At 39.0% G+C, this 14,557-nt stretch overlaps 2 protein-coding genes and 1 non-coding gene across 3 annotated transcripts; 2 read left to right on the top strand and 1 right to left on the bottom strand.

Moving 5' to 3' along the window:
* The first annotated feature begins 7,090 nt into the window (after positions 1 to 7,090).
* Positions 7,091 to 7,592, top strand: LOC114360775 (flexible cuticle protein 12-like). The gene has a single exon (XM_028315565.1). The coding sequence runs from the start codon at positions 7,161 to 7,163 to the stop codon at positions 7,548 to 7,550; it is 390 nt and encodes a 129-aa protein (XP_028171366.1). The 5' UTR covers positions 7,091 to 7,160; the 3' UTR covers positions 7,551 to 7,592.
* A 2,266-nt stretch (positions 7,593 to 9,858) lies between these two features.
* Positions 9,859 to 10,254, bottom strand: LOC114360771 (flexible cuticle protein 12-like). The gene has a single exon (XM_028315560.1). The coding sequence runs from the start codon at positions 10,252 to 10,254 to the stop codon at positions 9,859 to 9,861; it is 396 nt and encodes a 131-aa protein (XP_028171361.1).
* A 3,659-nt stretch (positions 10,255 to 13,913) lies between these two features.
* TRNAD-GUC (transfer RNA aspartic acid (anticodon GUC)) lies at positions 13,914 to 13,986 on the top strand. The gene has a single exon. It is a non-coding gene; the product is annotated as a tRNA-Asp (tRNA).
* The last annotated feature ends 571 nt before the right edge of the window (positions 13,987 to 14,557 follow it).

Genomic DNA, 14,557 nt, shown 5'->3' with positions numbered 1-14,557 from the left:
TCTTCAAAGAATATATTTGAATTAATAAGTAGATAAGAAGTACAGTCAACAGTACTTTCGGTTGTTAATTTTCATCTCAAAGCTTTATTAATTTTGGAAGATCCAAGGCAAATTAATTTAATTTATAAATAGAGTTTTATACCAATTTTATTGGCTAGGTCTAAGCGTGAAACGTGTTTACAAAACGAAAAGAAGAGAAAAATAAAGTAGAAACATAACAGAAGTTATTAAATCGGCTGCCGACAGATGTCAATTTTAAAAACGGGCGTTTTGCGAGTGTTGTTGTTGTCGCGTTAAAAAAGTTTTTTCATACACTGCCTGATGGGAAAAGATCTGCGTCCAGTGGGAGCTATTGATAAAAAAATATTCAGCATTCAATGTTCACAGAAGTTACTGTTACTTACTTTTTTTCCAGGAAAATGGCCTATCCATACCTACCGCCGAGGGACGGCAGGTTATGTGGGGCTCGTACCCACTAAAAACCTGGGGTGTTCCCTCTGCCGCATAGTGGTCGGCGCTTTGGGTACTACACTTAAGGTCCTATGTCCCCTAGATGGGGCAGAGGGCGTTCACAACAGTCCTCCATCGCGTTCGGTCTTGAGCATCGCGTTTGATCTTGCTCCAGGTCTTGCAGCTTTTCTTCGCCTCGTCTGCTACAGTGCGCCGCCAAGTTTGCTTGGGGCACCACGTTTGGAAAACCTGGAAGTTACTATGCAATATCTTAGGCTGAAAAAAAAATAGAGTTTTTAAGATGTGAAAATACACGCACGTTTAAGTATTTTTGCAACAGATCGAAATGTATGATGAAGCTTTGGATAAAATTTGAGATTTTAATATAAAACAGGTACCTTGCACTGGAGTTCAATCCTATAACAACAAACTGGTGGTTCTGTATAATGAAAGAAAATTGTAGCGCCACGAAAACTTTGACCTCCCGTCAAGGACCGAGTAATTTTGACGATCCTACTAATACCTACTATAAATACGAAAGTTTGGATGTCTGGATGTTTGTTACTCTTTCACGCAAAAACTACTGAACGGATTTTGATGAAACTTTACAGTATTATTGTTTATAACCCAGAATAATATATATGTATTATAATAATTCATGCATGACGATCTGTGACAAACGAAATTTCACGCGGGTGAAGCCGCGAGCAAAAGCTAGTATGAGCATAACTTGGAAGTCTGGGTTCTTTTAAACACAAGGTTTTTACGGACGATAGCATAATCATACCTTGATTATGCCAACGTCCGTAAAAACAATGAGTTTTTTAAGTAGCTGTAATAGGTTGTACGGGCAAGCCATCGTACGTTGCACTTAGTCTGCGAGAACGAAACTGGCGACGGCCGAGCGATGGCGACGCGACGCGATGGCGGAGCGGCTTTAAGATTGCTGGACCGGAACATAACCAATGACGTCATGAGATCTCTAATGTCTAGACATCGGATTATATGCATTTGCATTATTGCATATGCAAACGCATATAATGCTATTTTTATAGCGTTATTGCATATTTTGGTACTTTTTCATTGACAGTGCTTATTTTAGTATTTATACGTGTTAGACGTGTTCTTCGCCGGCGCCGTCCCCACGCCAAACATCAACACATCGCCCTCGCACGCACTGCGAGCGATCCGTACCAGTGTTGCCAGTCGGGTCTTGTCAGAAATGACCAGAAATATAAAAAAATGTAACCTTTTTGAATAAAAAGTAACCTTCATACGGGGGGGGGGGGGGTGGGGTTGCGGAGCGAAAATGAATGACCATTCCATGAAGACCGAAAAGTGACCGGTCGTATAAAAACGTTTCCTGGATTTGCGTTTTATTATCGAAAAACATTCGCTAAAATTCATTTTTTTTAACCAACAATAAATCAAATTCATGTTTAAATGCAGTTTATGACATAATTTTTAAATTGTCACTATTAATATTTTTACTATATTTATATTGTCACAAGAATTAATATATTTATATTGTATTGTATTGTACAAGAATTACAACCAATAAGTACCTATATTATAATTAATTAATTATGTATTGTGAAAATAAAGTTAATTCTAATAATGTTTTTTTGATTGTGCATATTTTGTGCATATTTCGCCCTTTTTTAGTGCATATTTGCATGCATATTTTGGCATTTTGATAGTGCATATAATCCGATGTCTACTAATGTCTATATCTTAGGTATCTTTTGAAATTATTGTTAAATAGCGGCCGCCCGCGACTTCGTACGCGTGGATCCCGTTTTACCCCCTTAGGGGTGGAGTTTCGTAAAAACTTTCTTGGCGGATGCCTACGCCATAACATCTACCTGCATGCCAAATTTCAGCCCGATCCGACCAGTGGTTTGGGCTGTGCGTTGATAGATCACTATGTCAGTCAGTCAGTCACCTTTGAATTATATATTTAGAAGAAGAAGAATAGCACTGATTTGTTAATGCCAAGGTGAAAAATAAAAAATCCTAACATATTCCCAATTCGCAGAAAACCTACTGATGCTCGTACATCCCAATCCCAACTAATATTATAAATGCGAAAGTAACTCTGTCTGTCTGTCTGTCTGTCTGTCTGTCTGTCTGTTACGCTTTCCCGCTTAAACCTCGCAACCGATTTTGATGAAATTTGGCATAGAGATAGTTTGAGTCCCGGGAAAGAACATAGGATAGTTTTTATCCCGGTTTTTGAAACAGGGACGCGCGCGATAAAGTTTTTCTGTGACAGACAAAATTCCACGCGGGCGAAGCCGCGGGCGGAAAGCTAGTAATAGATAATTTATAGAGTAGCCACAAAGTTAGTTGTACGGAAACAACGTAATTTCCTTTTGTTTCGCGAGTGATACATCAACGTCTGTCGGAGTTGTCGAATCATCGCCTACTCCCTGGTGCTATATTATAATTGAGGTGGTATTTCCATAAATGATGCTGCTTTGGATCCGCAAAAAATACACAGCGAAATCAAAATACTTTTTTTTGTAGTTAAAAAAAATGTAAGTTTTCTTTGGTTTGGTTAGTGGTATGGCTAGTTTTAAGTCCTCTTAGCTACTTCCATCTTACCTAAGATTTTCGCCATAACAACAATGTTAACAGCATTATTGTGTTCCGGTAGTTGGAGGTAAGATGGCCAGTTACTCTGTGGTTCAGAATTCTGGGTGCAGGTTGCTTCCACCCTCGGCCTGATCATCAAAATTCAAAAAATATTTACAACCCCTCACAATTCAGGTACACAAAGACAATATAAATTAGACCAAGGATTTCTGTGTTCTAACCTAAAGTGTGAGGGGCTGGTTCCTGAAATAGGTTTCAAAAAAGCCTGTGCTATCATCACTTTCCATCAGGTTAGATACAGGCCAAGAACTTCCTCATCATGGATTAACTAGCTTTTGCCCGTAAAATTTAGTTTGTCACAGATCGTCATAAATTATAGCCTATATGTTATTCTGGGTTATAAACAATATGACTGCAAAGTTTCATCAAAATCCGTTCAGTAGTTTTTGCGTGAAAGATTAACAAACATCCAGACATCCAGATATCCTGACATCCAAACTTTCGCATTTATAATATTAAGTAGGATTCGTAGGAAAATAATATGTTTCATAATAAAAACTTATTTCTGACACAAATAGTCGATTCTATTGACCTTTACAAGAATTCGTACAGGTAAGTGCGCTACCGTCGGCCGTCACAATAAATCATCTGAAGTAGTAAGTACTCAGTTCGCAAGATTTCTCTGAAAATTTTAAGTACTCTACACAACTACGATAAATTCAAAGTTCTGATTGCGAGCGTATTTCAAATGTGGGTATCTTTGTTTAAACTTGTTTTGAAGTAATTCAAGACTTTGTTGAAACAAGATTGTATGTGCTGACAATACGACATGGTAAACAATGTACCTTATGACACTGTATTAAGGGTTATTTAGCAACAAAACTCTTTTATCTGTTGTACTGATTGTAATAGGGTGAAATCTACTAAGTTAATAAGTCTTTGAAATTAAGCGAGCTACTTTTAACCCCTTATTCTAAGGCTCAAAGTGAATGCATTCAAAATCCAGCCCAATTTGTAGAAACAAAGCTAAAGCTAATGTTTTATTCATACACGAGTATTTCTCAGAAAGTGTTCTATTCAGATACTAATAAGTAATAAAGTCTTTATTGTATGAACAAAGGTTACAAGAGTTCTTATTTATATTGAAAATATTCTTGTACACTATAAAAACATTTATGAATAAGCCATTTCTCAGTACTTATCGGCAGATTGATTGTGGTGATCCGGCTCGAAGGACCAGGAAAATGTGGTGGACTGCAGTGGACTGTATGCGTTTGTGTGTGTTCGAGAGCGCTGACCGGACGATGATGACTGCCGTTGAGAGCTTGCCCTTACTATGTCAGGCGTAGTAGGTGCTACTTGCAGGAATAAAACCACTATTTCACTTGCTGAGACTTCTCGCGTTTATTATTCGCTTCCTTTTCTCAGTTGGAGCACTTGTTCTCTGAACTGAACAAAACAATACAATTAAACTCAAACTAAACTCCCGGAGCGCCTCGCTCCGTATTTATAGGGTCCCGGGCTATATCCATCCCTTTCTCCCCCGATATTCCTGTCTCTGTCTGTCATGTTCTGGACCATAGTTCTGGAATGTTCGAAGCGAGAGGTCCGATGTTGCCGTCCCATTTCTTTTTCTCTCGAATATTCCAGAAGTGTGTGGAAGAGTAATTGATGTGCAAGCGAGATGACAGATAATGTGAGAAAGAGATGGAATGTGCCGACGTGGTTCCACTCCGATGTCCTCTTTCTCGAAGTGTTGGTGAACCAAGGCTTCCGTTCCATCTTCCACTATTCTGCTGTGGTGCACTAACTTCACTGGATCACTTCTTCCAGTGTTGCATCCATGCAGAACCCATCCAAGGCTGGTCAAAGAGGCAACTGGTTCGGAGGCCTTCCCTCTGCGTAGTCTCCGTGTGACTATCAGCCCCCAATTGTCTTGCCCAATCAGAAGTTTAGGTACTTCTTTATCGTAGACCAACTTCTTCTTAATTTTCTTCAGGTGTTTCCAGTTTTGAAGCATTCCTTCTTCGACACCTTGCTTCGTCAGCTTCAAGTTGTCGATAGTTCTCGCTTCTATGTTGAATTTATTTCTACAATGGACCCCCTTGATCTTCATGTTGATCTTCTGAGAGTTGCTTTTCACCATTCCGTTCCCCCCGACCATCTCGATGGTGATGGCTTCCGGCTTCCCTTGCGCCCCAATCTTCTTCGCCACTGATGAGTCCAGCAGCGTGACGGTGGACCCTTCGTCCAGGGGCGCGAGCACTTTTGCTGTCCCTTTGGGCCCGTAGAGGTTTACCGGCGTCATCTTCAAGTAGGTCCTTCCGCAGCTCGTGACGTGCACCGACGATACAACTCCTTCGGCAGGCTTCTCTTGAGTCTTCGTTGCTGCAGACTTCTCCGAGTGAAGACTGATGTGATGCCACCTCGTGCACTTCTTGCACGGCTGTGCCCGGCATGTGTTTCTAGCATGCTTGAAGCGCAGGCATTTGAAGCACATTCTTGCCTTCTTCGCCATTTCCCATTTTTCGTCTACACTGGATTCCCTGTACCTCTTGCACTCGTACAGCCAGTGATCTTCTCGGCATTCTGGGCACTTCTTTACGTCGGTCTTCTGATCTTCGTAGTATTCTTCCGCTTGTGGGACGTGGTGGATCGGCCTCTTGAACGTGTTCCTCTTCTGGTCCCAGGACACTTCTGGGGGAGCGTAGTCGCTGTTCATATCTGCTTCAACTTCCATGAAGTCATACATAAGTTCGAGCGCTGGTTTTCCCTCTGCCCGGCGCTCACGTTGATACATCAGCCACCGAGATTTCATGGTCGGCGGCATCTTCTCTATTAGACACTCCACGGCCCCCGGTGCACACAAATATTCCGTCTTGCCGAATGCCCTGATGGTGGCCACGGCGTTNTCTCAGTTGGAGCACTTGTTCTCTGAACTGAACAAAACAATACAATTAAACTCAAACTAAACTCCCGGAGCGCCTCGCTCCGTATTTATAGGGTCCCGGGCTATATCCATCCCTTTCTCCCCCGATATTCCTGTCTCTGTCTGTCATGTTCTGGACCATAGTTCTGGAATGTTCGAAGCGAGAGGTCCGATGTTGCCGTCCCATTTCTTTTTCTCTCGAATATTCCAGAAGTGTGTGGAAGAGTAATTGATGTGCAAGCGAGATGACAGATAATGTGAGAAAGAGATGGAATGTAATTTATCTCTAATCGACTCTAATTGATTATTTTACAACATTTTATGACTGTTAACGTTGCTAATCAATTCGAATTAATGAATTAGCGTATTTCTATGGTCGACGTCGCTAACATTGATATTAAATAATTCTTTCAAACTGATTTATTCAAGTAATTTATTATGACATCTTCTCACGTATTTCAATTAGAGCACCCGCCCAAATAGCACCCGCATGAATAGCACCTGGCCTAGTCCACACAGTGCACCTATCGATATCGTTATTCATGGATTTATTTTTACATTTTTGTCCAGGTGCTATTTGGTCGGGTGCTCTAAGTGGAATACGTCCACCTTCTGAGATGAGTTTCAGTACCTCGAAAGTCAAATAATCTGAATTAAATGGAGGGTAGCATTCGCTTCAGGCTAAGTAAAATTAGTATCCAAAGAAACAAACGTTTGACTAAAGATACAATGCTGCTTTGATCCATATTTCATAAAATTTTAAACCTTAAATTATTATTATTTAACATTATTTAGGTAGAGACAATGCAATAAAATATTTGCATAATATGATTTAACAGTTTGATCATTAATTTATAATTAACATCATCAATTAACTTTTATTTGTAGTTTACCTAAAACTGATATGATTCACTTAATTAAGTAGGTAAACATTTATTTATTGATATTTAATTATGTTGTAAATTGCTATTTTTAAGTAGGTGGTCATCAATCAAAAACACTTAGTTAAACATTACTAAAAATACATAATTAAGGTAAATTAGCTTCTAAGACGGAACTGTACTTGACCCAAGCCGGTTTGCACGAAATTCGAAAATATATAAAAACGTATTCATCACCTGCATTGTCACAGTTCACCTCAACACTTCAAGTGAGAAGCACCAGCTTTAAGAAACATACAACAATGAAGACCGTCGCAGTTTTGTGCCTTTGCGCCGCAGTAGTGATGGGACTGCCGTCCGGCGACCGGTCGCTGCCGGCGGTGGAGCACATCGACGAGCGCGACGAGCTCGGACAGTACTCGCTGCGCTACGTCACCGCTGAGGGCACGGTGGTGTCCGAGCGCGGACGCTTCGTCCCCGCGGCGGACGGCGGCCGCGTGATTACTTACGAGGGCGAGTTCACGTTCATCGGCGATGACGGCAAGACCTACGTCACCAAGTACACGGCCGGCGCCGAAGGCGGGTACAAGCCAGAGGGCGACCACCTCCCCGTCGCACCTGAAGTCCCTGATGTACCTCTACCTGAAGCGCCTAAGGCTGAAGAGCCCAAGAAAGATGAACCCGTTGTTTGAAAATCTGCATTTTAGGAATCATTAAACTGATAATTTATTACACTTCCGTTTTTATATTATTCCTTTCTTGTATTCTAATACAAAGGAAATAGCGAAATAACAAACCTATAAGAGTATGATACAATGCTATAAATCTGAATGTACGAAAAAAAATATTGTTGTGTTACGGAAATTGGGAGTAAGATCACCAGATCTTCTGTGGTTCAGAATTCCAAGTAAAGCTCACCTCCACCTTTTTGATGGGATTTCCATTAGGTGAAGACGCAGGCGAAGAGCTTCTACTTTGTGGGTAAAAAATCCTGTGCTATAGAACCTGTTTTCAGCCACAGTTTGAATTCACCAATTTTGTCACCAGGAATGTAAACCCACAGTATAGGATAAGTTTAGTACAAAAATAAGTTGTATTACTTAGCTAAAATAGAGTTAGGCTATTCTCGCCTTATTATTTTCCTGCAATTACATTACAAATTTCAAAATTTCATATACCTACATAACAGATATAATGTTACAAAGATAAAACAACAATGTCACATATTCGTTGTCAGGTTGTTAGAACGCTAGTTGTGTGTGTTCGTATTCCGTTTTGAGTTTTTTAAATGTGAAAATTATATCTATCCTTTCTAAAAAGACATCTGAAAATTCGTTTACATATTATAAAATTGTTTAAATAAATAAATGCATAAGTATTTCTTAAAATTGCCTTCATTCTTAATCTTGTTATAAAACTTTTCAATTACCACACAAATATTCCTTTGTTCGTATACTTTACTTATATCACTTTATACTAGTGTAAATAAATAATTAAACATCTATGTGATCTCAGTTTGACACAGTTTCAGTGAAAATTTGTTTTTTTTACGGACGAAGCAGTTTTTTTTACGGACTCCGCAAATTCATAGAATTCTAAATGCAGTGGCATATTGAAAAAGCAAATAGATGCCATGTTGCATCAGTTAAAATCGCCTAAATACACTGCCAATCAAAGCTGATAAACTAAGAAGTAGGGAACGCCAGCCAGACATACGTCATTTTATAAAAGCTGAAAGTTTGTCAGCTTATGCTCCCAATAAAGGTTAGAATGTTGGTGAATCATGAAGTTCGGGTCATCGTGGCTTTGGAAGCTACCCTATGATTCACCAATTTTTTATTTTATTTATATGCATAACAAGGCAGGTGTTTGACCACAATCGCACCTGATGTTAAGTGGGATGCAATCTAGGATGGTACATATCTGCCCTGTTTTCTAACTTATTGGGGAACATACGCTGACAAACTCAACCACCTCTGTGGTCTAGTGGTAAGACCACTAAAGGTTCGATTCCCAGTGGGGACAGAATTTTCTGTTCGGTTTGGTTGGTGGTAGGACTTGTTCTAAGTCCGCCTGGCTAGCTACTGCCATAACAACAATGTTAACAGCATTGTTGTGTTCCGGCAGCTAGAGGTTAGATAGCCAGTTCCTCCGTGGTTGAGGATTCTGGGCGAAGCTCGCTTCCACCTTCGGCCTGATCATCACTGACCATCAGGTGAGATACAGGCCAAGAGCTTCCTCGTTGTGGATAAAAAAAAACTTTCAGCTTTCATGAAATAACGTAAATGAGGTACTTGATACTTTACAATAACTTACTGAGAACTGAAGGCATTCGTTTAAATTTATTTTGACTGATTTTACACAAGTTGAAGTCACGATTTGTAAAGCTTGAGTATTTGAAACCAGTTTTTTTACACCTAATTAACTTCTAATAGTATTTTTTTGTATTTGGTCTAGTTAATTATTATCAACAAAATAATTATACAAAATGTAGGTACTTTGCACTATCAAATGTCCGTAATCTGTATTTGTTAATATTATAAGAAAAATGATGTAAGCAAGTGAATTATGACCAGATAAACCAAATGTGATGAGAGTTGCATGTAAAAAGCTACCAAAATAAATAAAATATTATTTTAAGATAGACCACTTTGACATTACTCGTACTTTACGGGAACATCACTAGGTAGTAAGGTAAGATTATCCTATTGTGTAAAGCCTGCCATCTGACAGGCTTTACAATTTAGATCTCTAGCAATTGTGTTGAGTGCCGGTGTCTGAAGTTAATGCTCGTTGTATTGTCATTTAGATAACCATTTAGATGGTTAGGTGTACTGCCAGTCCTGCCATGTGTATTTAATAAGTGAAATACTAATTATAGAGAACTCTGGTTAATTAGAGGGGGCTGTGAAGTGAAGTCAATATGAACTGATAACGAAATAATTTGAAAACAAAAGTAATTGTAAAATGATAATTTATTAATTCCTAACATGCAAACTATCAAACAACGAGTTCAGGCATCGTGGTTTCTTCAGTCTTAGGTGCTTCAGTGGGTAAAGTGGATACATCAGGGACTTCGGGCGCGATAGGAAGGTGGTCGCCCTCCGGCTTGTACCCACCCTCGGCGCCGGCGGTGTACTTGGTGACGTAGGTCTTGCCGTCGTCGCCGACGAACGTGAACTCGCCTTCGTATGCGAGCACGCGGCCGCCGTCCGCCGCGGGAACGAAGCGTCCGCGCTCGGACACCACCGTGCCCTCAGCGGTGACGTAGCGCAGCGTGTACTGTCCGAGCTCGTCGCGCTCGTCGATGTGCTCCACCGCCGGCAGCGACCGGTCGCCGGACGGCAGTCCCATCACTACTGCGACGCAAAGGCACAACACTGCGAAGGTCTTCATTGTTGGTTTGATTAGTTGTTGATTTGTTGACGACTACTGATGAAGTGTGCTGATTCGAAGATGAACGATCGTTTTATACTCGCGATTTTGATTTCACATCCTATAGTAACAGGTAGTCACCGTTATGTAGATAATTATTTTAATTAGGGACTAATGTGATACTTCATTAAATTATTTTTTTAGTGATTACAACGACCTAATTTTTTCGCATCAAAGCTATTATTGTACCAATACCATTATAATAGTCTTATTAGGTTGTTAAGTATCATTTACATTTAAATCTCTTATTGCTACTCTTTGTTCAAGTTTACTTGTTCTAGTCATTGAGTTAGTGTGTTTGCAAACTCTAGGATCGTGTTTAATTGGCCAATAGAGTTCAATTATTTCATTCTATTCTTGAATAGCGAGTGTTCTTGAAAATATTTGTTCATTCATACGTATTCAGAAATCAAAACGAACAGAGTTAATATAAAGTACGTATTCAGAAATCAAAACGAACAGAGTTAATAATTCATTTTCATAATACCTTTCAGCAATTTCATTGTCTAAACATTGTCTTCTTAGTAAGTCAAATAGTAAAGCATTAGTTATGTATAACAATAAATTATGAATGTTTAGAAGGTAATAAATTAAGATGCTTTGGTGATTTTATAGAACTAAAAGAATTAGATTATCTACAGATATTTTCAGCGAAAAACTAAGTAGGTTTTTCAAATAAATGACTTTAATTTTGAACTCGTTTAAAAGTACAATCACGCGCTTGTTATGTTAAATACCAGACATTTACCCTCTTGAATAAAAAGAGTAGTGTTTAATGATGGAAATTCCAAAGAAGGCAATTCCAAAGTAGCTCTGGAATTGCTAAGCTTGACCAGACGTTTGTTTCTGGAAAACGTTTATTAAGGTCGACTTTGCAAACTTTTATTTGCCCCGGCTTTGTCGTTTGGGGTCAGGTAGCTCTTACTGTTACATAAGTTTCGGAAGATTAGTCGCAATGGTGAAGAGCTTAGCTAGTACAATAGGGCGAGTTTGGTCCTCGAACAATACTAGCGCTTGTGCATTATACATTTATCTGTTATATTGATGTAAGTCTACAAGAAAATTATTGCAAGTTATTTACAGGTTACACTGTTATTGGTCGCATTATTCAATTACTACAAACCACCCACGTCCAAAAAATTGAGATGACGCCGCGAGCCGCCAGTCTGCTTGTGACCACGGCTGCAGCATAGCAGTACATAATGTAACTCATCAATAAACGTCGCGATAAGACCCGTGTCGTTCTATTTTAGTTCAAATTAGTCCAGTTTGGTAATATAGTCTCTGTGTAAAATGTTCAACGATATAATTTAAAAAACTTTAAATTGTAAGTCTATGTATATCACTTTAACTCTAGTAGAACGTGACATGCTTTATTCAAACCTTTTGTACAAAAACTTCTTAGAATATTCTTTACGTTTTTACAGCTAAACGCTTAGAACTCGACTTTGAAGCACATTTATTTCTGACAACATTAATTGCTTTTTAAATAAGAAACTACCCCATTTTTCTTCAACATAATTTCCTTCAATGAGACACTACCCCATTTTTCTTGTCACTTGACAAGTGACAACTTCAATACTTTCTAGTGCTTAAGTTATGACCTTCAAATGTTCATTAACTTAATCTGTCTACTTGATGGGTCCCAAAAGGGTGCATTTGGTCCAGATTAAATTCTTTGTAGATCCGATTCGAATTAAACTTTTTTAATATCGCTCTCTTATATTGGAAAAGTTCAGGGTTTCCCGCTCAAAAGAAATATTATATTAGATTTTCCAGTTCGGTAAGACGTGTAAATGAAAGGGGGGTATGAATGGTTCCCCCTTTTTGTAGATCGTGGTGTAATTTGCTTTCAGAAGGGGTGAAAGTAGGCACATAATTCTTAGAGACATCGAAAGGAAATCAGAAATACCATACGCAGGTTTCAAATTATAAATACCTAAGTACGTTGGCTAGTATTTAGTAGGAGAATCTGAAACTCTGGACGCAAGGTTCTGGGGTTATATTTATCAGATTTTTTTTACAAGTTACATAGCATTTCCAAATATGTTTCACATGTTTGGAAATGCTATGTAACTTGTGATGTCACAAAAACCAGTTTTGGTTTTACCGTACACCGATGAGATGAGACAAACATTTTAGTCTTTTTAACTTAGATCTATTACATGAGCTTAGAGTTCTTTCAGACGTCATGTAAGTATTCGTAATCTTGACACCTATTTTAACAGTAATATTCTTGATGGTTTTAATTTAAAATTGCTCTACGGAGCAAACTCGATCTTCGAATTCAAAGTGTTACGTGATAATGTCAAGGGTTGTGCCCCTGAAGATGTTACTATATCCCACACAAAAGGAAAATAAGATAAGTACCTTATAACACTACGACAGAAAATCCCAACTTAATATTATAAATGCGAAAGTAACTCTGTCTGTCTGTCTGTCTGTCTGTCTGTCTGTTACGCTTTCCCGCTTAAACCTCGCAACCGATTATGATGAAATTTGGCATAGAGATAGTTTGAGTCCCGGGAAAGAACATAGGATAGTTTTTATCCCGGTTTTTGAAACAGGGACGCGCGCGTTAAAGTTTTTCTGTGACAGACAAAATTCCACGCGGGCGAAGCCGCGGGCGGAAAGCTAGTCTATATATAAAAGCGAAAGGTCACTCATTGACTGACTCACTCATCACGAAATCTCAGAAACTACAAGTGCTAGGAGTCTCAAATAATTGCATGGGGGTTCCTTTTAGAATGTAGTGCTCACTAAGAACGGATTTTACGAAACTCTACCCCTAAGAGGGTAAAACGGGATCCACGCGTACGAAGTCGCGGGCGGTCTCTAATAATAATAATACTATCTATACTATTCAATCTATATCAGTATACTAATATTATAAATGCGAAAGTAACTCTGTCTGTCTGTCTTGCTTTCACGCCTAAACCACTGAACCGATTATGATGAAATTTGGTATAGATATAGTTTGAGTCCCGGGAAAGGACATAGGATAGTTTTTATCCCGGTTTTTGAAACAGGGACGCGCGCTGTTTTGCGCAGTTTTGCTATGACAGAAAAAAATCCACGTGAGCGAAGCCGCGGGCGAGCGATGAGCGAAGCTAGTTTAATATAAAGTACTATTGGTTAAAAGCTATCTTCTACTGATAGAGGTGCTAATTTATGACAATTTAATTAATTTCTGTTTCATGATGGAATCGCACTTCCCCTTTGTCACTTCACTGTCATGATGTCGGCATATTGCACTCGGTGGAGAATTGACAGATCGCTTAATTGCACTACGGAATGCAATTAACGCTGAGGACTAATGGTTCCAACAAAATATAATTATCTACTAGTAGACTTGTACGTAGTTTGACAAGTTATCACACTAATATTATAAGGCGAAAGTTTGTGAGTGTGTATGTTTGTTACTTTTTCACGTCTAAACGGCTGGAGCGATATTGATAAAATTTGGTATGGAGTTAGCTGACACCCTGAAATAACACATAGGCTACGTTTTACCGCGGGTAACACCGTGGGGCACAGCTAGTGTTGAATAAAGTTTTAAAAGAGCATTGTAAACGCGGCCGCAACTGCGTATTACACTTGAAAATTTCGATCGGTTCAGTGTCTAAGTAGCTCAGATGGAAGAGCATTCGCCCGTCAAGCGGAAGGTCGTGGGTTCGATTCCCGCTTTAGGCAGTTCGATTTTTTCAAGTTAAATAATTATAAAACATAATACTGAAGGCTTATTCGTTTTGAAGTCGCCTAACTTTTCTATCTCTACCAAAATCATCTATTTTCAAGGCAAAACCGACAATAAGTTAGCATAAAATGAGCACTAAAACTATTCTAGTTATGACAGTTATAAACCTGCCATTAATTTTGACATGAGAATATCTGGCGATTAACCTCTATATGCGAGCTTAGCAGTGACAATTAAAAGCTTATCAAAGATTTAAGAGAATCGTGAAAATCAGTGGCCGCAGTTAAACTTGATCATAAGACACTGCAAGAAAAAGATTTTTTCCTGGCGGCTTGGTGACTGGAATTGAACCGCCACCGGTGCAGACTGAGACGATGGTGAATTGTCTGCACGTGAAAAAGAGGTTGTCCGGCTTGCAGAAATTTATATAAGTTACCGTTCCTTGTGTGAAATTAGAAAATGTAAATAAAACAGCTCCCTCTCAATTGACACAATTTATTTTTATCTCGTATGCTCCTATATAGTTAACAATTACGATATTATAATAACTACTGCAATAGTGCCAAT

Source organism: Ostrinia furnacalis, unplaced genomic scaffold (assembly GCF_004193835.3).
Source record: "Ostrinia furnacalis isolate ACB-3 unplaced genomic scaffold, ASM419383v2 OfSCF5170, whole genome shotgun sequence".
Classification (NCBI taxonomy): domain Eukaryota; kingdom Metazoa; phylum Arthropoda; class Insecta; order Lepidoptera; family Crambidae; genus Ostrinia; species Ostrinia furnacalis.
The sequence above is the reverse complement of the archived record's forward strand: the minus strand, read 5'-3'. Positions and strand labels throughout refer to the sequence as shown.

Bases quoted from the DNA above. Each gene is read 5' to 3' on its own strand.
- LOC114360775 (XM_028315565.1), top strand. From the start codon at position 7,161: ATGAAGACCGTCGCAGTTTTGTGCCTTTGCGCCGCAGTAGTGATGGGA.
- LOC114360771 (XM_028315560.1), bottom strand. From the start codon at position 10,254: ATGAAGACCTTCGCAGTGTTGTGCCTTTGCGTCGCAGTAGTGATGGGA.